Source organism: Carassius carassius, chromosome 14, assembly GCF_963082965.1.
Source record: "Carassius carassius chromosome 14, fCarCar2.1, whole genome shotgun sequence".
NCBI classification, from domain to species: Eukaryota; Metazoa; Chordata; class Actinopteri; order Cypriniformes; family Cyprinidae; genus Carassius; species Carassius carassius.
The window spans coordinates 23829164-23854655 of NC_081768.1; the positions used below are offsets into that span (position 1 = coordinate 23829164).

At 37.0% G+C, this 25492-nt stretch overlaps 1 protein-coding gene across 4 annotated transcripts in view; it reads right to left on the reverse strand.

Annotated features, from left to right (window-relative positions):
* The window catches only part of LOC132157385 (echinoderm microtubule-associated protein-like 4), a 90740-nt gene that overhangs the window by 13956 nt on the left and 51292 nt on the right, over window positions 1-25492 (reverse strand). For 2 of the 4 annotated variants that reach the window (XM_059566722.1, XM_059566720.1), the window contains exons 3-16: window positions 18368-18500; window positions 17701-17898; window positions 14985-15122; window positions 11974-11999; window positions 11352-11384; window positions 9503-9626; window positions 9009-9158; window positions 8506-8575; window positions 8136-8246; window positions 7429-7524; window positions 7000-7134; window positions 6365-6500; window positions 3527-3678; window positions 1800-1925 (exon numbers count right to left, since the gene is read on the reverse strand). In XM_059566722.1, coding sequence (XP_059422705.1) covers window positions 1800-1925; window positions 3527-3678; window positions 6365-6500; window positions 7000-7134; window positions 7429-7524; window positions 8136-8246; window positions 8506-8575; window positions 9009-9158; window positions 9503-9626; window positions 11352-11384; window positions 11974-11999; window positions 14985-15122; window positions 17701-17898; window positions 18368-18500 — 1628 coding nt within the window. The remainder of the gene's footprint in view (window positions 1-1799; window positions 1926-3526; window positions 3679-6364; window positions 6501-6999; window positions 7135-7428; window positions 7525-8135; window positions 8247-8505; window positions 8576-9008; window positions 9159-9502; window positions 9627-11351; window positions 11385-11973; window positions 12000-14984; window positions 15123-17700; window positions 17899-18367; window positions 18501-25492) is intronic. The other 2 variants (XM_059566721.1, XM_059566723.1) reach the window with 2 other exon arrangements.

Consider the following 25492-nt stretch of genomic DNA (forward strand, 5'->3'; position numbering starts at 1 on the left):
TAATCATTAGTGTATCATGATACACATATTAGAGTAAGAGTAGAGTAAAGGGATTTGTGATTTTTTTTTAAGGAATCGATTTATATATTTTAATAAATAGAAATAAATATAGAACAGATTAAACATATTGCCAATAGATAATTGCATTAATACATGTTTTGTCTATGTTCTTAATGAATATTATCTGTTAATTGTTAATTATCTGTTAGTTAGTTAGTTCAAATGAAATAAACCATATTGTTGATTATAAAGGCTAAATATATAAATATATAATATAAAAAAAAAATATATATATATATATATTTCATTGTAGATGGATATAAAACATTTTGTCTTGTTGTGTGGGAGTAGGTCTGCAAATGAGCAGCAGTCAGGTGAGAATAGAACCGACAGCCTCTCACACACAATACCACTGTGTTCCCAAGATTCATTGCAGTCATTGAACCCTTATGTTGTTTTAATTGTCTGCCAATTTCCACATACATTTCATAAGAAAAAGCAGTGGTATCGTCAAAGGATAAACATGAATGTCCTAATAATGAATCAGGAAGTCTTGATTGTAAAACAAAAATAAATAAAAAAACTACATTGCCAACTCAACATTTTCTAGTCACTGGTCACATCTAAATTTTTGGTAACACTTTATTTTTATAGTCCACTTTAGACATTCTACTAGCAGTAAGTAACTTTGCAACTACATGTCAACTAGCAGTTAGTAGAGTATTAGTAGACTGTCTGCTTAATATCTTTTAACACTTTCTTTGTCAACTTATTGTCAACTTATACTAAGCCTAAACCTACCCCTAACACTAACCCTAAACCTACCCTAACAGTCTACTCTGAGATATAGTAGACATGTAGTTGCAAATTTCTGAGATTTAGTTAATATGCAGTTGACATGTAGTAACAAAGTTACTTATAGTCAGTAGAATGTCTAAAGTGGACTATCGAAATAAAGTGTAACCAAATTTTAACAGTGTTGTATATGGCTCAGTCAGTACTCACACTCCCATATATGAAATACAGGGAATACAATGGAATAGTGGATTGCAATAAGGTTAGTAGTATACAACCCTACCCTAATTGTCAAATAATATTTGTTTTAATCATACCCTTATTGGGGCCTAAAGCCCCCCTAAAATTAAAATCCTAGAATCATCCCTGCTCTACATATTCTTGACGACCGCATGCTCACTGTTGAGCCCATAGATATGAATAGGTAGATTCCCCATTCGACAGCTGCAGACGCACCTGTCATCTAAATAATAGGGAATCTACCTATACATATATCTATGGTTGTACCTGCATGAATTGTGATGTGACATGTGTTTTCAGTTGTGTAGTGTGGGTAGAGATAGATTGTGAAATGCAGTGAAAATGCCAGTGCAGAAAAGGATCGTTTTCATTTAAACGCCGTTTTATAACCAAAACACACTACACTATTACAATAAAGGTTCTTCAAGCGATGCCATAGAATAACCTTTTTTGGATCCACAAAGAACCATCTCTTTCTTACTTACTTATAATCAAGAACCTTCTTTCGCCACAAAGAACCTTTTGTGAAACAGAAAGGTTCTTCAGATGTTAAAGGTTCTTTAAGCAACAATTTAGACAAAAAGTTCTTCAATGGCATTGTGAAGCACCTTTATTTTTAAGAGTGTAGTGTAAACAGGGCCTAAGGTTGTTTTAAGAATTGTTTATTAAAAGCTTCTTTGGGGAACCAGAAATGGTTCTCCCATGGCATCACTACAAAACCCCCTTTTGAAAAGGCTGCACATGAGATAAAAGATCTGCTTTACCTGCACTTCCACCTGGAATCCGTCGTTAAAGGTGCCTCTCAGAATGAAGTTGCGTGAAGTGCCCACCAGAAACTGCTCGCCCTTGCCCTCAGCTACTGCACGGATAGTGCCATACTGATCTGGGACCTGAAGAAAAGCAATCACACATGATAGAAATGTTATTTTCTCTAAGAGCTTGTGATGTTTCTTATATTATATGCTATGATTTCTGGTGACACTTTATGTTATTAGGGTGACATAGTTACACGTTACATAATTTACATAGTAAATTATGCATAATTACAAGTAACTAACCCTAGCAAACCGTAAAGACAGTATATGTATAGTAGTTATTTAACATTAATTCCTTCCTTCATTCGGGGAAGTCGTGGCCTGGTGGTTAGAGAATTGGACTCCCAATCGAAAGGTTGTGAGTTCGAGTCCCGGGCCGGCAGGAATTGTGGGTGGGGGGAGTGCATGTACAGTTCTCTCAATACCACGACTTAGGTGCCCTTGAGCAAGGCACCGAACCCCCAACTGCTCCCCGGGCGCCGCAGCATAAATGGCAATGACAAGGCACAGCGCAAGTGTGTTTGCTAGTTTTAATCCGGGCGCTTTTTCCCATCCAGTGCCACGTCGTTTAATTAGCAAATGCATTTGCGCTCATTTTTGCGCCCATGGGCATGCTGGTCTAAAAAAGAGGTGTGTTCAGGAGCATTGCTATATTAATGAACTGAAAATAGATTGCACCATAGACCAACTCAAACCTTGTCTAAAGTCTGGTGCAATGTTTTTCTTTGTTATTTAAAGAGCATGCTAGTATAGGCGCGTCCCCAACGCGCGTACACGCTGCTTATTAAACACAAGGACGCACAGCAGCACACAAATATTAAAAATGAAAGGATTGCAAATGGATAGTCATCGCATGTATCAGAATTAGGCTATCTATTTGTTCGCAAACGAACAGGTCTGTTTCATCTCGGAGACACGTTCTGTCTTTGCGCTTGCCAAATTCTGCCGTGTAAATAGCAAATCCGTCATGGCACGAGCACAACTGGCCCTTAAAGGGAATAGAAGATGAGACTCTGATTGGTTTATTGCACATTACGCACCAAAAACATCCATTACTCATTAAGAGAATAGGGACAACCCATTTAGACCATGCGCCTGGGCGCGCCAACTGTTTTTCCGTCGTTAAAAGTGGATTTGGACACACCCAGAGTGCACCTGTGCTGTGCACTTTACACTTTGCATTAAGATCGTTAAAACAGGGCCCTAAATGGGACACATGTTAATAATGTACAGAAAACCAAAGAAAAAAGTAAAGCTGTATTAAACTTTTATTGCTTTAATGCATGAAAACTTTGGTAACACTTTACTTAAACCCTTTATGTATAAGGCACAATGATTATTCATAATGTAATACATTACATCTTGTTGTAAATAATTATAAACAAATTTAAAATGCATAGCATAACAATGAATTAAGTGTTACAATGTACTAACTGTGGATACAATTATTCATGAGTTTGTACAATGCATTATAAGGTGCATTATAAGGCATAATTACTGCATTGAAACTACTTTAAGATATGCATTTATACAACGTTTTAAGTAAAGCGTTTAAGAAAAGCAACATTAAAATAATGTAATTAGCCTATTTCACACTTTTACTTTTGTATACCAGATCCGTGTCTCTTTGAAACATGCATGTGTGAGTGTGAGCGTCGCTCAGCTTTGTCTCTCACCTCGATGTCTCTTTCTGGATTCAGGTCGTGGTCCCACAGAATGATCTTGTGGTCTTTGCCGCCCCCTGTGAGCAGAGTGCCATTCCTCATCTGACACAGAGTGAAGACGCTGCCGTCGTGAGCCTTGATCTGACGCATGATCTGAAACGCTCCTGCGGGGATGGGACAGGTTAGTAAGACAGCCTTAGACCCGCTTGCACACAATTTCTGGGAACAGAACACCACAAATATCTCTCCTGGCTAATGCGGTTTAAGTGCCAGACTGTTTTGCCATTGGGGATGTGATAGGGCTCTTAGAAAAGCCAGTGAAAGAGAAGCTCATAGATATGCTTGCCAGTGAGGCCAGGGGTGCGTGTGTGTGTGAGGATGTTGCATTCTGGGAATTCCAGTAGATTATCACTTCTCCCTGTAATAATACTGATGGCTCGGCTGTCTGCGCAAAGAGCCAAACCAAGGGAAATATAGACCCCTGGAGTGCCTTACCAGCCCTGTCAATACACACACACACACACACACACACTCACATATCTGAAACCGAATGCGTTTCTGACACACTGTAACCCACCTGCACTACCGCACTTCTACAGTTACATGGTATCTGCACGAGTACAGACGCAGAGACAGGAAATCAGCTAGACGAGGCCAGTTCAGGACATGACATATGCCAAATGACTTAAGAGAGAAAGAAGAAATGAAGCAGCAGCCGGCGAAGCACATGTGAGGCTTCATTACAGGAGGATGTTGCGCAGCTTAAGCAGGAATTCATTTTCATAAAGTGTGCGCTTATCCGTCTGTTGTTTTTGCACGATGTCTCTAATTTTCAACTCATTTAACAAAATAGTAATCCACAAAACATACAAGAACAGACGTGTCTAGCTATGCAAGTTCGATTTTAAATACCATTGCTATCTGGAAATATTCAGAACGGTATTCATAAGTCTCTTATGCTCTTTTATCAACATATTTGATCAAAAACACAGTTAAGGTGTAAAATATTATTACAACAAAAAAAAACTAAATTTTCAGCATCATTACTCCAGTCTTCAGTGTCACATGATCCTTCACAAATCATTTTGATATGCCAATTTGTTTCTCAAGACATATTTCTGATTATTATCTGTGTTATAAACTATTTTCTTTTTTTGTGGAAACTGTGATACTTTCAGGATTTTTTTGATGAATAGGGAGTTTAATTGAAATAGAAATCTTTTGTAACATCAAAAGTCAATTTTGATCCATTTAATGCATCCTTGGAGAATATAATGTAAGTGTTAATTTAATTCAATATAAAAATTCTTACTGACCGTAAACTTTTGAATGGTAGTGCAATAACACTGCGCCAAGCTTCTGATCAGGTGGCACTGATATGTAAATACAGTCGTGCTTATGTATTCACTTGTTTATGTAGAAGTTTGAGATCAGCTACAGGCAGCAGCTATTTCCATAAATGCACTTCTTTGGACTCAGGAAAGAGTTTGAGTTTTGAAAGTTACAGAATTTATAGATTAATGAAGAATTCCAGTTCAAAGTATCAAGTAAAACTACTACAAATGCTGGACTGGGCTCTGTGACTGGGAGTAGTAGTAGTAGTTTCTGTCCTTTAGGGGGCGCTGTGTCACAGGACTGCACTGTACAGATTGAGGGGGGAAATAAAGGAGTGATGATGAACGAGCATGCCAGTGAAAACCATTACAACTCCAGGATCAACACTGAGAAAATAATCTGTCAACTTGTGCACACAGACTCTAGCATGCGTGCATGCAAACAGTTTTCAGTCACATATCACGAGATGTGCACTTCCATTGAAAGTCTTCTTGAAAGCTACTCTCTACGACAGGTTTCTAGAAGTTTCTGTTTCCGTCACTGTTTTGCTGAAATGAATGCTGGCCTCATTAACATTATACATTACTGATGGCACAAAATGTTAATAAGGTACCTCAAAGTGCCATGATACTTTTCAACACTGATAATATTAAGAAATGTTTCTTGAGCAGCAAATCAGCATATTATAATAATTTCTGAAAGATCATGTGAAACTCAGACTGAAGTAATGATGCGGAAAATTCAGTTTTGCATCATAGGAATAAATTACATTCTAAAATATATTCAAACACAACAGTTAACTGTAATACTATTTCACAACAATACTGTTTTAACTGTATTTCTGATCAAATAAATGCAGCCTTCCTGAACAAAAGAGGCTTGTTGCAAAGAAATTTATAAACTTGAGCACATGTGGGCTGTAGTAGATCAAATGTAAGGGTCAGTGAGGTTTTAGTTGCTGCATTTACCATAATGTAACAAATTCCTCTTTTACTACTGAAGTAAAAAAAAAATTAAATAAATAATAATAATAATTGGAACAGCAATCATAAACTGAGCTTCTCATGTAATTTTCACAGTCTTGACATAAGAAATAAACACAGATTTCCTCTAGCAGTGTGTCGTCAAGAGTTGTAAAACCTACAGCCTTTCGTGACCTGTGCAGTAACTGTGTCTGCTACTGTTAATATGACGTGTTTTTTGGTAGAACATAATGTGGTTATGCATTGACCCTACATGCATCTGGCCTCATTCTACTTCCTTTATTTTCTTTCATGGTGAGCGGGAACTTCTCTAGTCTCTGGTTTCAGAGCGTGCAGCAGAGCAGAGGATCACACTGCATTTGGAGGAGGATACCATAACTTGCCACCAAAGTACTTTTTGTAAGGAAATGCAGGTGATGATGGAAATATTAGGAGAATGTTAATGTGAAGTATGTGTTTTAGTATGCTGGCAGTGTCAATAAAGCCTGTGCCTGTGTGTGTGTGTGTGTGTGTGTGTGTGACGAGTGTCTACCTTTCGGCCCTTTCCCTGGTGCTGGTTCCGCGGTGCTGCGAGTCCATATCAGCATGATTCCTCCCGAGTCTCCGGTCAGGATGTCTCCATTATTGAGAAAAGCCAAACACTGCACAAATTTGGGCTTCTCATATTTCTGTCAATGACACACAAACAAAGTATTAAATATGAAGTCAGATTTATAAACTCTATGTACAAGTCTGTGCTTTGTAGATCAAGCTGACTGCAGCATTAGTTTAGACATGTTTCTTGGGCTGGGAAATGTTGCTCAAATAAAATTCATCTTGATATTTTTTGACCTTTTGACTATTTCATACAAGACTCAATATTTACTGTATGGAAATGGACTGAAATGGTCTGACACAGCGATTTTTCCCCAAATCAGTATATACTAAAAAACAACAACATTTACCTACAGTACATACATTTTAACTAAAAGATAAAAAAAAAAAATTGCAATATGGAGTCTTCCATGGACTCTTCTGAGTAATCATGCTAAATAATCACTGAATCAGAGTTCTGAATCAGTTTGTTTATGCCCTGAGGAGAAATTTTCAGCAAATGTTTATTTTTGGGTGAACTATTTTTATTTATTTTTATTCCCGGATGAGAAATATAAGCATGGGTGTCCTTACGCCAAAGATGCCTTGTTTGCGGGTAAGTGAGGAACCGCTCCAGGTCCAAAAGAAGATATGGGATTTCCCACACGTGACAATGGTGTTGGCGTCAGTCGGGTGAAACTCCACCGCTAAGACCACTTCATTGGTTGTCTGATAAAACATTATATTGGCAAAATCATTACATAATGAACAAAGAGATGAGAAGAAGCAAAAGAGGAATGTGCAGGGAAACAGGGAAAAAGGGTACAAATGGAATAGACATGGCAAAACATAAAAGGATGAGAAGGAAGCCATCTGAAACGAGATGAAAAAGGCTGAGAAGAAAGGAGAAGGAGGAAACAAGATAAGGGCTAAGAAATCTAAAAGAAAGCAACAAAGGAAGGGGAGTTGTGATATGTGAGAAAAAAGAACCAAATGAAATGAATCAAAGAAGGGCCCACGTACCTTAATCTCAGCGATTTTTGATTTCTTCTGCCAGTCCCACACAGTGAGCATGTGGTCATTAGAGTCATCAATCACACTGAGATGAATGCCTGAGTCCTACACACACACACACACACACACACACAGTATGAGCATTACAAATCCATACTCTTAACATTTTAGATTAAATGACAAACACTAAATCCCAACACTTTCGGATTCTTCAGTCTCCCCATAAAAGCTGTTCATATATCTGCACTTCATTCAAATAGAGTCACTGAAAATGCCCACAGAGTACAGTGTTTGATGTTGAAACAACCAGGTTCATAGAAACGTGAGGTTTTCCACCATTTGAAGATAAAGAAGTTTTGGTTTGTCCATTAGTCACCAGAAAAACTGTCACAAAGGCAACTAAATTCCTAGCTTCCTCTGAGCCAAATTAAAATTATTGCTCAATTCTCAGTCGATTTTCACAGATACGGTATTATTTTGATTATTATGGTTTACCCTGATTTCAAGGTTAGCATTACAGTTGAAATAAAAAATGCGAACATGACCCAGATCCAGGAAGAGCGCAGTGCAAGACTGTGAAAAATATTAGAACAATTTAGAAAAAAATAAACAAACAAACAAACCACCAGGCTTATCAATTATCAAAATAGTTGTTAGGCAGTGCTAACTTAAAATAATGAATTCAACTCAAATTAGATAGCAGATGTTAGACTCACGGCTTTAGAGAAAGCGAGGGATCCGACTCCTCTCTCAAAGGTGCCGAGGCCGATGATCTGCAGCGTGGACAGACTGACCGAGTCCCAAACTCTGACGTGAGGCTGAAGCGGCTGCACGATTCACAATACAGACATGTCAAATATCACAGCAGCTCAATATCCCAAAAGGGCTTACATTGATAAACAAGCAACATTGGCGGGAAAAGAAGAAATTAGTAACTCAAGTAATACAGGGTCCGTAAAGTGTTTTTACATTGTTACAGTATTAATTTAAATCGAAATATTTGATCTCATACTTTTGAATGGTAGTGTACATTAAAGCAAACACAGGTTTGTGCTTTATCACAGTAGCTGTGCTGATAAATCTCACCCTGCCATCCTTATCCACGCCTGCTATCTGTCCTGTGGCGATACGGATCTTATCCGGGTGAACAGCAAGACTAGAAGAGAAACAGACATTCAGAGAGAGCAGAACATTCTCTGATCCACACTGGCTTTGTTTGTGATCATTAAAATGTCATCAGCCAAATAAGCAACAATTAAGGATTTCCACTGGCCTGTCCATATACTGATATCTACAGACCAGTATGAATTCCATTATATACATATTTTAGACAATATTTGGTAACACTTTAGATTAAGAAACAGTATTCACTATTAACTAGTTTCTTATTAGCATACATATTCCTAGCATATTTGCTGTTGATTAGTACTTAAAAAGTACATATAAATGCCTTATTCATAACTATAAAAATGAAATTTTCAGCGAGAGTAGTTTATTTAATCACCGTCAGTGACGTCCCATATGATGAATGATAAGACCAACAGATACCTGCAAGGCCCAAATAACACAATATATGTTTTCAGTCTCACCATTTGACACAGTCAGTGTGTCCTAAATAATGGCGCTGTGTCCTCTCCTCGTAGTTGAAGAGCACAACCACCGAGGCGATGAAATATACGATCTCTCCGGTAGGTAGCAAGTACACGTTTGCACGGCAGTCACGTCCCCTGTAGCCATATCTGCCCGTCTGAGTCAAGGAGGATACAGAGAATACAACAATATTCCAACCAAAAATGTGTGTTATAACTGTCCATCACAATAGTTTAATGTCTGTGAAATTAATTCACAGAATGGTGTATTTTCTCAGCAATTACTGGTTTAAAAAAAAAATAATAAAATAAAATAAATAGCCATAGAAGTTCTAATCCATTTAAAAAAAATAAAAAATTCCCATTATTTTTTAATGCATTTTTATGTAATGTCATGCTATGATTTGTCTTTTATGTCTTTACTTTGCCTAGGTAAAGCATTTTAAATCACCATTGTAAAATACAATACGTTCAAAGCCTGCTAGAAAGGATACACCCACTCCAGTTTGAGTCTCTCTGGGGGAAGTTCGGTTCGGACATCGTCGTGATTCTCCACGTCCGATGGGATGAACATCGTGATGGGTCGTCCTCGCATGAACATTTTAATATATTCTCCCTCTGTGGAGAAATTTGATGAAAGAAATATATTCTAAGAAAATACTAGCAATAGTAACTAGTTATTAAGAATCAATAATTATAAGCAATTACTAACAACTGTGAATGAGACCTATATCTCAAACAAAACCCATGTTTGTTTGTGTGACGTGTATCTTGAATTCAAGCAGCAAGTTCTCTGAAATTTAGTAGTGAACATGGTCTTTTAGAAAAGACTGCGATAGTTTGTTTGTTTTAGCAACATTTAACATACACATAGCATATATTTAGGTTCTAGCATTGCTCCTTACATTTCTACAACATTTCTAAATGAAGCTCTTCGATGGAGTTAGTGAGGCTCATGCTTAGAACTCCTTTATAAACCCAAGCAAAACAAATGTGAAGCTTTGAGCGACATGCAGAAGGACCAGAGCAATGACAATGCCCACATTTAACTGTGATTTAATAAAAAAGAAAGGTATAAAGCAGAAACATCAAGTTGATGAAACAAATGGACAGTGAGGCAGAAAAAAGAAGTATTTTCCATGGTCTCTTTGCACAGTAGCAGATCTTATAATAGCATTGCATAATTCTATAAAGTATTTAACACTGAACAAGACATCTGACCATAGATAACCTTTAAAAACAGCTTAGTTGGCCGAGGATATCTAGAACATTCCTCACTGACACTGATATCCTTAAAGGGATAGTTCAGCCAGAAATTAATATTCTATCATCATTTACTCACGCTCATGTTGTTACAAACCTGAAAGAATTTTAGAAATGTCTGTGTGCATGTTTCTTTTTTTTTTTTTTTATAATCATAATACATGTATCTATGTTTAGGGCCTTCAGGTTTGGGATGAAATGAGAGTAAATGATGACTGAATTTTCATTTTTGGGTGAACTATAACAGTGCATGCTTACTGAATTAATCTATACTGTATGCAGTGGAATATTACAAAAACATGCCTAGGACACATTTCATCCAAAAAAATCAAAAAGTACAAAAATAATACATTTTATTTTTAGATTATAAATGATTCATTTCACAAAACAATGCATCTAATTTATATTATATATCATAAAATAATTAATAAAATAAAATATTTTGGATTTAGTCTATTTCAATGGATATTAAGTACAAAATATTCTTCCCCACATATTCTACAGTCAAGAGAATGAGACTATTTAGCATCAAGATACAAAAGCTTAGCGGTCATAAAAATAATGCTAAAAGATATAGTTAAAATAAATGTTAATTTCTTTTTACAAAATGCACTTTCTTGTTTCTCTCTCTCTCTCTTTTTTTTTTTTTTTGATTTTGCAGTGAAATACGATATGTTCTTGAAAACTTTAGTGAGATTCAGCCGTAAAGCTGTTCTGCTATCTTTATTTTAGGACAAACCCATTCCTCTGCTAATGAGTTACTGGTGGTGAATCTACAGTAAGTCATCTATTCAGAACAGTGAGAAGAAATGAAGAAGCGAGATGCGCGTTTATCGTCTAGCCTGTAAGCTGGGATGAAATCCACTTACTATTGATTCCTCCAGAAATGTTATTTAAGATTTTGAGGAACAAGAGCGACAGAGAGATAGAAAAAGAGTGGAACAAGTGACTGACCATTGATCTTTCAGATCGATCAACAAGTTAAGAGAATTAAAGTGGGATTAGTGCCTGAAGTGGGTAAGGGAGGGGTAAAAAAAACTTTTCCGGCGGTTTTTGGGCCTCGAAGAGAAAAAACCTTACCTTGACTGTTTTTTTCACGGGTTGACATTTTAGCTGGGTATGGGACAGAAATAATAATCTCTCAAAAACAAACACAGAATGGCAGACAAGGAACAGTTTTATTGATTCGTTATAAAAGAGGCCTGTCAACAGTTTTTAAAATGGGCGTGATCATTAGAAATGTCTGGAAGAACAAACGAGGAACCACAAGACACAGGAATGCAGTTTGTGTGCGTCTTTGCCAAGATTAAAATGACTCGAGAGATGCTCACACCTTTACTTTTCTCGGCCCAGGGCTAAATCCAGATTCGGGATAAGGTCGTTCCAGGGCACACTTGGCCTGTGAACCGCTAATCTTGCCCTGGGATAAAGCCAAGTACTGAGAGGTGGCATCATGCTACTGTAGCTTACGTTTACTCTTATCAAATGCAAGTTGGCTACAGGGCACAGCTTTAATGTTTGTTACAGATGTTACTGTGCAAATGACATGTAAATGAGAATTTGTAACGATCTTAAGTGCACAAGTTCTGCACGAGGCAGCAGTTTCACTTGAACCACTGTGATAGAGGAAATGAGAGGAACACATGAGGAAAAAATGAAGGTGAAACATAATAGATCACGTAAAGGCAAAATGAGACTTTACCTTGGCTGATGACTGGATCTCTGTGTCTAAAGAGGAAATGGGAAGAAAATCAAAATATTGTTAACACGAGACTAATAAGTGAGTTCCAAAAATTCTTCTAAATAAAAAATGTTTCTTCAGCTACAGGAATGTCTCAAAGGAACAGTTCCAAAATGAAAATTCATTTTATTGTCATCATTTGCTCACCCTCATGATGTTTCCCAATCATATGACTTTCTTTTTTTCCACACAATACAAAAAGAGAATCTCTGACATGCTTTTTCCCCACACTGACAGTGAGCAGGAATTCAACAAATAAGGACCCTAATATTAAATAATAATAATAATAATAATAAAATACCTTTGTTGCTGTATTTATTAAGCTTTGTTAATGCTAGTTAAGTACAAATTCTTTTTTTATCATTCATTTATTCATAAATCACTGTTAGTTCATGTTAGTCCAAAAAATAATGTAGAACTTTTAATAATTTATTAGTAAATGCTGCAATTAACATTAACTAAGATTAATAAATGATTTAGAAGTATATTGCATTGTTAGTTTATGTTAACTACCGCAGTTAACTAATATTTACAATTGGAACTATTGTAAAGTGTTACCCAAAATCATATAAAAGCAACATGGATGCACCAAGTTTTATGTTATGGCGAGAGGAATATTACAAGTTAATGACCACAAAAATTTCAGACATTATTGTTGGAAGACTTGGAATATAGCACACAAGTGGTATAGCCCAATTTATGATACTTTTATGTTATTTTCTTCATTATCAGTAACTTCTCATTTTGTGTTTTCATGAAGAAAAGAACAAAAAAGAAAGTCATAAAGGTTTACAACAACATTAGGGTGCATGAAGACTTTTTCTTCAGCATTTTTAAGCAAGAGGCAAGGGTTATAAACAACTTAGATTGTTTGCAGTTAAACATGGATCTGGACTTTTATGGAATGAATTCAAATTAAGGTCAAATGTGCTGAACAGCAAGTATTAAAGGAACACTCCGACTTTTTGGGACTTTAGCTTATTCACAGTATCCCCCAGAGTTAGATAAGTCCATACATACCTTTTTCATTTCTGTGCGTTCTGTAAGTGTTATTTGACGCACCCACCGCTAGCCTAGCTTAGCACAAAGACTGGATGTAAATGGATACTGGTAGCATTGTAATCCCAATAAGTGACAAAATAATGCAAACATTTTCCTATTTACATGTTGTGATCTGTATAGTCACAGCGTGTACAAATAACAAGGCTATATGAGACAGAAAGCATTTTTAATCGTATAAATACTGGGAATTATATTCTCACTAGGCGTAGGAGCACAGCTAACGTTACTTGGGCGGAGTGATTAGGGCAGCACCTGAGACGCGCCGTGCTGAGGAGAAGAGAGTTCGCTCAGAGTTGGAGTAATAGAGTCAGCAATTACTAGATAGTAAATTTATAGTGTACAATCATGGGTGTTCGCTGTATTGTAAAGACCTGCGACAATAAACAAGGGAGACCGGGTATTACTATGATGTTTCATAGAATTCCAACCACAAACGCTGACCTGATGAATCGATGACTACTTGCTCTGGAAATAGATCCAAACACACCTGAAAACACCATCACGAAGTATTTCGTTTGCTCTGAACATTTTACTGTAGACGACTATTTTGAAAAAATGCAAGTTGCCACACGGACCATGAAACGTGTGCTACAGGATACAGCCATCCCATCAATAATAAAGACAGGACAAATTGGATCACCTGTTGCTGCGGTAAGTGTTCCGTTATGTTTTGAGATGACTAACATTAGCCATACTGTAACAGTGCCATGCTAATGTAATATAACCTTAGTAGTGGCACTATTACGTGAATAGGGGCTCCGTGTATCCCCTTTATAGTTATTATTGTGACATACTGTATGTAATGCTATACTACAATTTCATTGAACTATGAATGATCATTATAACAAAATCACTTACTTGGTGGATAGCTGACCATTAGTTTCACTCGGCATGGGGCGTTTCTTCCAGTTGATCTTGTCACAATGGGAAAAAAAAGACAACTGCCGGGTGTATTAGGGCAGAGAAATCTTCCGTGGTAGTGACGCAAATATTTTGATTGTCATCAAGCCTTGACATTGATGGCAATACCCGGTCCCATTCATTACAACAAAGGCACTCGGTTTCTGTCGGCATAGGTTGGCATGTTCCACATTTACACCACCAGTCCGTGTTCGTTCTGATTCTCCCTTCGTCTTACAGCTTCCAAAGTTTGTAACTCCTCGTCTGTGTATTCTGGCTCAAAACTATATGGTTCTGGATCTTGGTTTGATACACAGTAAAATTCCTCTGAATCTGACAATTCCTCAAAGTCAGCCATGATCACGAGTCATGTCTAGCTAGTTAGTCACGTTTGTTTTGTTTACGGTCTCGTGTGCTGCGCTAATCACTCCGCCCAAGTAGCCACTCCGCCCAAGTAACGTTAGCTGTGCTCCTACGCCTAGTGAGAATATAGTTCCCAGTATTTATATGATTAAAAATGCTTTCTGTCTCATATAGCCTTGTTATTTGTACACGCTGTGACTATACAGATCACAACATGTAAATAGGAAAATGTTTGCATTATTTTGTCACTTATTGGGATTACTATGCTTCCAGTATCCATTTACATCCAGTCTTTGTGCTAAGCTAGGCTAGCGGTGGGTGCGTCAAATAACACTTACAGAACGCACAGAAATGAAAAAGGTATGTATGGACTTATCTAACTCTGGGGGATACTGTGAATAAGTCGGAGTGTTCCTTTAAACTAAATATTGGTAGCTAAAAGCATAATCATATTACAAAAAAATAAATGAAACATGGAATGTATTGAATATTGGTGTAACTTCATAAATCATGAGAACTTCTTAGAATTTTCTTGGAATTTTGAGAAAAGTGTACACTGCAGTGTAGTTGGATGACTTATATGAGGACTCGAGTCTACAGCACGAGTCTTTGTAGGGCAAAGGGAACAGAAGAAACCTAACACTTACTTCTCTGCGTTCTTCACCACTTTGGACAGCAGTTTGGAGGTGGAGGCTGCTTTCACCAGCTTATTCCTGCTCTCCTCTCCGCTGTCCCATGTACTACTCTGAGAACGCTCCATTCCTCCACGCTTCACACTGCTACCCCTGCTGCAGACAGGAAAAAAACATACAAGGATTTCAATTGAAAAGGAAGGTGAAAAACGAATAGAGGGAAGAAGTGAAAAATTTAGAGGAGAGGCATTGCCAGCTAGGAGGAGAACAATCCATTAAATCTAAATAGATCTACATAGTAGATCAAAGGTTTGTTTAGATAATTTTACTTAGGATGGACCGCAATGTCTAGATGCTAACTCTGTCCAGGTCCTCCGAACTCAAATAACCACTCCTCCTCTTTTGTTAATTTCAAACTGGAAGCCAGAAAACAAGCAACGACCCTTGAAAGTCAAAAATGCATCCCTCAGGTAAAAGATCATGCATATGCACACAATCCACTCGATCGTTAGTACACACAGGGGAGCTGAAAAACTTGAAACCCAGTCCTGTGGTAAATTGCATGAGATTGATTGGGAAAAAGACACCACACAGCAAAGCTAAAGGAAAGTAGGAAACACATCAGAGGTTTAGAAAGGGAAAACAGAGGAGCGTTATCTTCACGCGAAGCTGTGTACAAGAAAAAAAAAATGTTAAAAGACCAAAAACAAACCAGTTTTCTGGACCACAACTTCTACACCGACCCAATTTCCAATTCATTCGCTATGGGACCTAAAAAGGAGGCGTTTTTTGACAGAAAAGTGGGAAGTGGAACAAAAATGTTGGGAAAATCTGACCTTTATGCAAAAAAATGTATTAAGGATTGCTCATTTTGGCACTTGAACCAACAACCTTCTGGTTAGCAGCCCTAAACTTAGCAGAATCTATAGAGGTAAAGACAGGGGAGCATTTGTAAAAAAAAAAAAATTATACAAGTGATCCAGAAACTCAAAGATGTACACATACATTAAAGCCCAAAGTATACTTAGGTGTACATTGTGAACTGTAAGTTTCTATCTGTGTGAATTTGTACTTCATAAACGAGTCTGAAGACATTTTTATTGGTCATAGAGAAATGCCGAAGACACAAGAAACTTTCTAGAGGTTTCGCAAGGTTTGAACTTCTGTGTTCTCACACGCTATCAAATGGTGTATACTTTGAAAGGCTGTGGGTTCGATTGTATGTACAATATATGCAAGGTGTTCATGCTAAAACTGAAGTATACTTTGGGCTTAAGGCCATTAAATAGGTCAGAGCTGTAGCAAAGTACCTCCAACCTCACCAAACATGATAGTAAGAGAGGAAAGGGAATGGATAGTACTCCAGGGCAGAGCTGACACACTTCCACATGTGAAAAACTGGCTTGAGTTCTACATATGGGGCCACTTGTGAGGTATACAGGTCTAACGATGCTCATCCCTACATTTACTGCACTTTCTATTCCTAAGAGTTCTTCTTTTGAGGAAAATATAGACATCACGAGGCATCACTGTATTGACAACAGTATATTTCTCAAAATAATCTCTGCAAGATTTCAAAAAACTCATTGTGTGAACCACAACAACCACACATTTAACATCTCTGATTCCAATTACCTATAAGAAAGCTCAAGTCTTTGCTAGTGTGAGTTGAATCTTCATCGACTGTAGAGGCTTTTCTAAGTAATGTGACTGTGGCCAAATCCTGGCTAATAATCTTCTTGTTGCATCGTCTAACAAGCATGGATCGGGCCGTGAAATGACATTACTGAGGCAGCTAATTGGTTTTCAAGTTCTCTTTAGCTAATTGGATGGGACAGCTTGCAGGGTCGATATGAATAACTCAGCAGGCGGGCCCTTGGGTTATTAAGTACAGACTAGAAGGTTTGCTAATGGCGTTGAAGCATGGCTGGGCTAATGTGTTAGCCTGATTACCCTGCAGATTATTAAGCAAGAACCAAGGGTTTGAGCACTGAGAGGACATCACATCTGCTTTCCATTACTTTCCTCTTCTGGGTGGACCGCTCAGAGCGATCCAGAGCATAACACATTCTGACCTACACTGTCAGCCTGAACCTAGCAGGACTGATAAATGATGAAAAAGCAATAATTTGTTTAGATATAATTAATTTAAGAGCCTGGAAATGAGGTTTTTGTAATGAGTACTGATGGATGTTGTTTTTTTAAGTCTTGGTAACTTACATGTGGCAATGCATACTTTGTTCTGGAAGTATAAATCCAATCCTTTTTTCCACAATAAAATCCATTGCATCCACTCTTTAAAAAAAAATATGAATATTTTCTATATATACATATACACACATATACATATATATACATATACATATATATACATACACATATACATATACATATATATACATATACACACACATATATATATATATATATATATACATACATACATATATACACACATTTTAATATTGCGATTCATCTTGGTTTGGACCAAGATGTTTAGTTAACCATTTTTCAAAACCCTATGGTGAAAATTAATGGGAAAAATACTTCCGGAACCAAGGCAGATAAAAAGCGGCCAGTCACTGTTGCTCTCTATTGATCTTGATTTTGATTGAGGAAGCATGTCAGCCCTGCCCCTTGGCTTTACGTCAATAGGTTGCGAAACCGCTGTAAGCAGATTGCCAAACGCTGCTCGAAAACTGCCAGAAATTGCATGGCTGATGGGAGGAACCTTTTGGCCGGGGTTGACCCCTTGTTCTCTGAAAGCCGTCTTTGGGGGTGTGGGGGATGAGGGGAGGGGGGGTTGCTGGAAGGGGACGGTGCCTGTGGGGTGCTGGGCGCTGAAGGGGTTTGATCATTAGCCTGTGGCGGCTCCTCTTTCTCCTTGATCCCCTCCATCGGAGGCTTGTCTTTTTTCCCTTCGCCACCACTGCAAAAACAACATGCAAGTCAACATAGGAAGATCCGATACACATTTAAAGATGAGGAGAGCTGAGCATCTCAACACTGAAACACTCACAGACATTCAGATGAATATATATCTTCAGGCTGAAAAAACGTTAAATATTAAACTGAGAACATCTGAATGCACCAACATTTGAATTCGTTAGCGTTAAATGAGTCGTCAATATTTTAGACAGCATTTTTCCAGACGACATTCCATTAAAAGCGTGTCTGTTAAAAATTGAATTTAATGAGTATCCTAGCAAAGTGTTTCCCAAACCAGTCATGGAGGTTTGCCACCACAACTCATTGTGATCATCTCCCTAAGCTAACACACCTGCTTCAAATCATCAGCTCATTAGTGGAGAGCTGAAATGGGTCAGAGAAGGGAGACATCCAAAATGTGTAAAGGAGATTTTGAGATCATTTGCATATTTCGGTTGTGTGTGCATTACCTCTTGGCGGCGGAGGAGAGTGTCTCTTTCTTGGCTATGGACACTGTGGAACTATCTCTGTGAGATTTGCGGCCGCTGGAACTGCCATTGGCAATACAAGACATTGAATAAGCCTCTCGCAGCGGGGTCTGACCTGCAGGAGACACATTGCGCATCGGTTTTATTCCCTCTTGTATCTTAGAACAATGACTCAAATCTCAGCACTGCAACACATTTACTGCACAGACCTTCTATTAGGGTTCCCACACCCTTTGACTTTTACATTTCCATGAATTTTCCAATTGGATAAGCTTTTTTTAATTAAAGGGGGGGCCTAATGCGGTTTCGTGCATTTTGATATATTTACACTGCTAAAGAATTGGATTCTCATGCTGAACATGGTCAAAGTTTTAAAAAATGATATGGGTGTATTACAGTTTTTCTACAAACTTATCATGATACAAATTGTTGCAAAGCAGCTTTACAGAAAAATCAAGTTTCTACATTATATTTAGTAGTAGCTTATCAGTTACTGTAGTAGCTTATCAGGAAGTCGTGGCCGAATCTCAGGCCGGCATTACCACGACTGAGATGCCCTTGAGCAAGGCACTGCTCCCCGGGCGCCACAGCATAAATGGCTGCCCACTGCAATGGGTGTGTGTTCATGGTGTGTGTGTGTTCACTCTGTGTGTGTGCACTTTGGATGGGTTAAATGAAGAGCACTAATTCTGAGTATGGGTCTCTATACTTGGCTGAATGTCACGTCACTTCAGATGGTTAACACAATTAACAGCAATGATTATATGTTGTGATCAAACTTATAGCCACATTGGGTAGTTGTTGTGTGTTGTTTCAGGGCTGGCATCATCTGAATAGGGTGAAATGGTCAAAAAATTATTATTATATCAGTCTATATCGAGCAAATCAGAATATTATATAAATATATGTATGTATATATATGTATGTATATGTATGTATATATATATATATATATATATATATATATATATATATATATATATATATATATATATATATATATATTGTCTGTAATATTTATAGTGAAGACCAGACCAGAATGAAAAGAAAAAAAAAACATTCTGTGATTTATTTTCCTTTTTAATTAAATGAGAAAGAATAAACAGAAGCAGTCTCAGACGACTGGATCCTAGCAGAGACCCACTGACTCGTGTTAAACTAGCATTTTGGAGGTGTCCAGCTGAATTTGTTATGGTGTCCTCACGCTAAACGTCAGTGCCATGATTGCAATGGTTTGCATCAGCCATGCTATTTAAAACTCTCTCTGAATGGCCTGCATGTGGAAATGTCTGATTTAGGTTCTTGGCTGCTCACCGGTCACTTCACTTTGACCCCTTTTCTTTGTGAGAGAGACTGACGCTTGTGCAGGCCTTGCGTGGTGGATTCGATTAGCTGTTTTTCTCCGGGGCACGCGTATGCATGTGTATATTATCTTAGGAGGTGGTGATGCGATGTCAGTACCACATGGCTCTGTTTCACGCTCCATTAGCCCACAACAAAAACACACTGTGTGTGGCGGACCTCATCAGACTGCTGAGAGATGTGTGCTTCAGCAAACCTTTCTCTACAGTGTTCCAGATAAAACACAGCAAAAAGCAAAACAACTACAGGTCACATTCATCTAGAATTTCCCTTGCGCATGTTTCTTTTAAAATGTAATTAGAATGTTTAAAAATATTTAGTGTGAATTAATGATCTAAGACATTAATGGTCTAGTTCTAGGTTTATTCTTAAATTAAAACAGTTCCAGCTCCACGCAGAAACTGCAAGTTTTTGTATATTGTCTATGCTGATTTTGTGGGAAAATCTGCATCGTCTTTATTGCTAGGGCTGCAATAACAAAAGTAATAACAATTACTTTTATGATCAGCTGATTCAACAGTTATTAAAACTAACAGTATGTTTGCAAATGGACCATACTGTTCCCCACTGAAATAAATAAATGAATAAAACAATTCTTTTGTATTTTGTATTCAACATGTGCAAACTAACAGCAAAGACAAGATCTTTCAAAAAATACCACAGATGAAATGCCTATATGAATTAATATCAATATTGAAATGTATTGCTAGTAATAATAATAATAATATTAAAATAAATACAAATAATATACTACTAATATACAAATACAGTATTGATTTATTCTTTTTTATTATTTATTGTTATTATTATTATTATTATTATTATTATTATTATTATACATATTACCAGGATTATTAGCACCACACACACACACACACACAAAGGGAAAAGTGCACTTTCAGGCTCTTGGGAACAGAACTCCGATGCACTGAAAACATTTTGAATTTAAAATGATATTCTGAGAGTGTCATATTAAGTTCTGGCCCCATTACAGCTAGCTGAAAATAAGCCAAAATATTTAATAAACAAACAAACATGCGTGGGGCAGGAGAGGTTTCAAACCGTTCGAATTACAGTCATTGTGATTCTGTGGATGTTTGGCCTTCATTAAGAAATTCAGTTTTTACATGTTGAACAGTGAAAGTCAAACAAACTACACAAGCTTTTATTTTCATTATACTGTTATAATTAAGGAAACATAATCATACAGATTTGTGTCTCACTAATAGGTGACTTTACTGGAAGCTGCCACTACTGTCACAACAGATCATGCTGTTTGCATTAAAGAACTAATTAACTCATGTGTTTAGACCACTGGCTTTCGTGGACAGAGACTAAGCATTTGAGCATGAGATGATCTTCTTCCTGTGTATACTGCATGGGTGTGTGTGTGTGTCTAGTCAGCACAGCCACACAGGAAGTCCTCATGTGACCTCACTCCAACAGGAAACCAAGGAATTATCTGCCTTCCATCAGAAGCCTGTCACTAGCTGTTAGACACCAAAACCACTGGTATTCTCCATCACTTTCATGCTCAAAATACAGGACAATTTACTGGATTTACATATATAGACACTCTTAATCATATTCAGTGTACTTCATATGATAGAAGACAGCAATAAACCACCTCAACAACAGCCTGCCTTATTGAAGCAGACAGCTTGTGAAAATTCATTCAAATGTATTTCATGATATGCCAAATGAGTGATCAGATTAATCACAAAAACAATAAATCAATCACTGCATTCATCCGTAACTGGGAAAAGCAGTTTGCGAGGAACCAGCGCTTTTCTTTTCCTTCGAGAATTGAGCCCTTTCACAGATATTGTCCAGAGAGCAGCTGATTAAGGATAAACTGAGGTTTGGGCGAGGACTTGAGTGGAAAGACTGAGAGTTTGGGGAAAGATACTAGTGTGTGGGGGATTATGGGAAATGAGGGGGAATAGATAGGGGGATTGAATGTTATAGGAGCAGTGAGTCAGCCTTGAAACTCAAATCAGCATGGTGAGAATGAAAGAGAAATGGAGGCGTAAAAGTGAGAAAAATGGGTCATAATGGGCGCAGTGAGTAAATCTGGGCAGTGGAAAGAAAATGTGAAAAATGAGATGTAGTGACTAGTTTAATCTACAATGAAAATTAATAAACAGCACAATGTAAGTGCAAGTACTCAAAAAAATGCATGTTTTGTCCCATTTGAAAGTAAATAATTTATTTTAAATTATAAATGTACTTATATTAATATCAGTAAGATTTAATGTTAAAAATAAATAAATAATAATAATAAATAATAATAATGATAATAATAATAATTATATATATATATATATATATATATATATATATATATATATATATATATATATATATATATACACACACATATATACATATATATTTCTGATCCCAAGCTTTAGACAGTAGTGTATAAAAAAACGAGGATCAAATATTTTGACTGCATGGTTAGGTTGGAACCGCTTAAAACAATCTCTTTATTGGTGAAATCCAGTCTTAACTAGCTTAATCATGAAGCTATTTTGAGATCCAAAGTAATTGTTGAATTCAAACAGATGAAGTCTGAAAAGCAGACATGTCAAATGTAATCTAACCAATAGTTTTTGGAAGGAATGCGCACTTTTTTCAGTGTGTTTACAATGAAGATTCAATCAGACACTGATACATTTCATGTTAAAAAAAAATTAAATCAGTCATGGATTCAGGAAGGATGATCTGACATTCATCTTACGACACATCTTTTTAGTAAGGACAAAGCTCTGCATGCTTATAATAAATAATATCATTATTTTGAGGTTTGTATTGGCTATTAGCTTCCAGTTTTGATGTCTATTACTGTAAAATGTGGAAAACGGTCATAATAAAGAATGAACAGTGTAGCTGTCCAAGCTGAGTTCTGTGTTGAGTCAGTGGTTGGCCTTCTTTCTGATGGTTTTGTCTGGCAATTGCCGTTCAGGGCTTGCATTTCTATTTTGTTTAGGTTCTTGGTTTCGTTTTGCCCATTTTCATTGCTCACTGCCTGAGAATTGTTGTTTCTAGCTATCTTTTCCTTTGGTCAAATTATTTCTAGGCCATGCCCTGTGTGTTTTTAAAGGCAGATTCAAGCACCCACTGTGTCCGTCACATGACCGGCTCCTTTACACAGAGCAGATCAAATGTCTGAACACACACATTAAGCTGCGTCACACTAGACTTAAAATAAAAAGAAATTTAAAAAAAATGTATTTTTAGTAAATCAAAAACAGAAAAGTCTGAGAAAATATCTTCTAAAGTCAACGAAATTTTAATAATTACCTTAATAATAATAATTAATAATAATTACCTAATCTTTCTAGGCCTGTTCTGCAGTAAAATATTTCATTGTGATGAATCTGCTCTTTGTTTTTGCTTGTGTTGAGTAAAACATTCATTAGTCTGTCCATTGGTCTAATTGGAGACATCTGTACACTTATACGTATAATTACTCAAGTCTATTTTTCCAAAGCCTATCATCTTACATACAAAGGGAAATCCAACCCAGCTATCTTTGTAAAATGGTAAGAATTACTTGTGAATGGGAGTGAATGGAACATGAGGTCTAGTGTGACGCACCTTTGGTCGGGTCGTGGATGGGCGGGAGGTGTCACACAGGGACACACAGTATTGCCATCCGTACACAGATCCCACAAGGAAAGGGAAACCGGAGGCCAGTGAATGGATGAGGAGAACACCGTGCCAGATCTCTCCTGTCCTCATATGTACAGCAATTCATTCCCTTTATTCACCCACTCTCGTTAGGCTCATACATTTACTAGCCCTTTGTATTTATTTATTTTTGATAAGAAGGATTTGATAAATGTAAACTGCTGAGTAAGTGTCTGTTCGCAGATTTAATTTTAAAGAGAAAATGAAGATGTATGCTAAATCCGATACTGCTGAAAAAAAAGTCCAAAGCATACTTTAGTTTTAACGCAAACACTAAGCATTTGCTTCCAACAGAATGCACAGCCTTTCAATGTAGACTTTAATAGTGTACTATTAGGGTCGTTCAATATATTTAATCTGCGATAATATCGTAAATGTTGTTCTAACGATGTGCGATTTTACGTTATCAAGTATTTAGCAAAAACCATTACATTTCCTGTTTTTCGACAATAAAAAAAATAATTCCGAACAAAGTCACAGCACTGTTTTGCGTCTCTGAGCAGAATGATGCCGTTTCGTTCCTGAATGAATCACCAGTTTAAATTATTTGGCTCAATCGCAATGACTCCCTTATTAAAAGTGACTTGCCGGCAGTTTCAATTTCACATTCTAAGTATCTATTATTATTTAAATAATTTTAAATAACAGTATTTAACGTTTTATGTTTAATATATCAAAAATAAATGCATGCATTTGTAATTGCAGGTTACATGCATTCATGGCTTGCAATAATTTATCTAAATGCCACTTCAGATGCAGCTTCTGTGTTTCCTCTGCATTGCAAACATGAATTTTTCTGATACGGATTTAATTTGCTTTGTTATAGCCCAAATGTCGTATTATTCTAATTCACTGATTAAATGTGAGAATTTGACTCAAAACATAATGGACAATTTATAAGGTAAAAAGGTAAAAATCTGTTTAAACGTATTGGAAAAGATTTATTTCTATCAGTGTGAAATGACAGCCACACGGAATATGAAGAAAATCAAAAACTTTAGGAATCAGCTGTCCACGGTAGTCCTTAGGTACCAGCACAAAAACACACTGAGCAAAATATCGTCTAATTATGGCTATTGATTATGTTTTGTCAATATCACACACCCCTATGTACTATATAGAGGCTCTCAACACTTAAAATTCCACATCTGTGTCCAGTACTTGTTTAATTTCTCTCCAGAAGTAACTAATTAAAAACTAATTTTAACTAGAGTTGAATTTATCTCTGTTGCAATTACAATAGTTTCCTTACTATTTCATCCTAACCGTACACTTCATGTAAATTTACAGTAAAATATAGTTAAATATAAAACCATAAACCATAAACTTACAGTATGTTCCCAGAATTCCCTGTAGGACTTATTTTTTGTTTAAATAATTGTGTTTCTCAACAGTTTATGTCAGCGGTCCCCAGCCTTTTTAGTGCCAATGACCGGTTTAATGTCAGACAATATTTTCACGGACCGGGCTTTAAGGTGTGACGGAAAAATACAACAAAATAAAATGATACGATTGGCATAAAAACTCTGGTATATTGTAAATATAGTAATAACATAAATCCACTATGTATTCGTATGCAACTTTATTAGCAGCGTCCTCATAACATCACGCCAACAACATAACATGAATAACATCCTCTCTGTCCCTAACGCTCACTGACTCTGTGACGTTTAAACATGCCTTAAAAATATAAGATACCGCAAAAATCCACCGCTCCCGGCTCTACTGGTCCAATCAGCGCAGGGCTGTGCCACAGTGTTGTTTTGTGTCGAAAATGTAAAAAAAATATATAATGAGCGAGTACATCATGAATCCATTTTCCAAACCGTGTTTTTGTCTTTTCCTTAATCACTACGGTACCCTTATAATAAGTGTTTATATTAGGACTATTTTAGTCTGGTTGGGGTCGGCAAAGCTACAGAGTAGCACAGTACCTGTGTGACTCGCCATAGATGTAAACAGAGAGAAGTAGCTCCGGCTACAATGTTCTTCCGCCAGACGCGAGCGCCAAAAGTTACCGACTGCAGCTTTAATGTAAGTTATTTATTC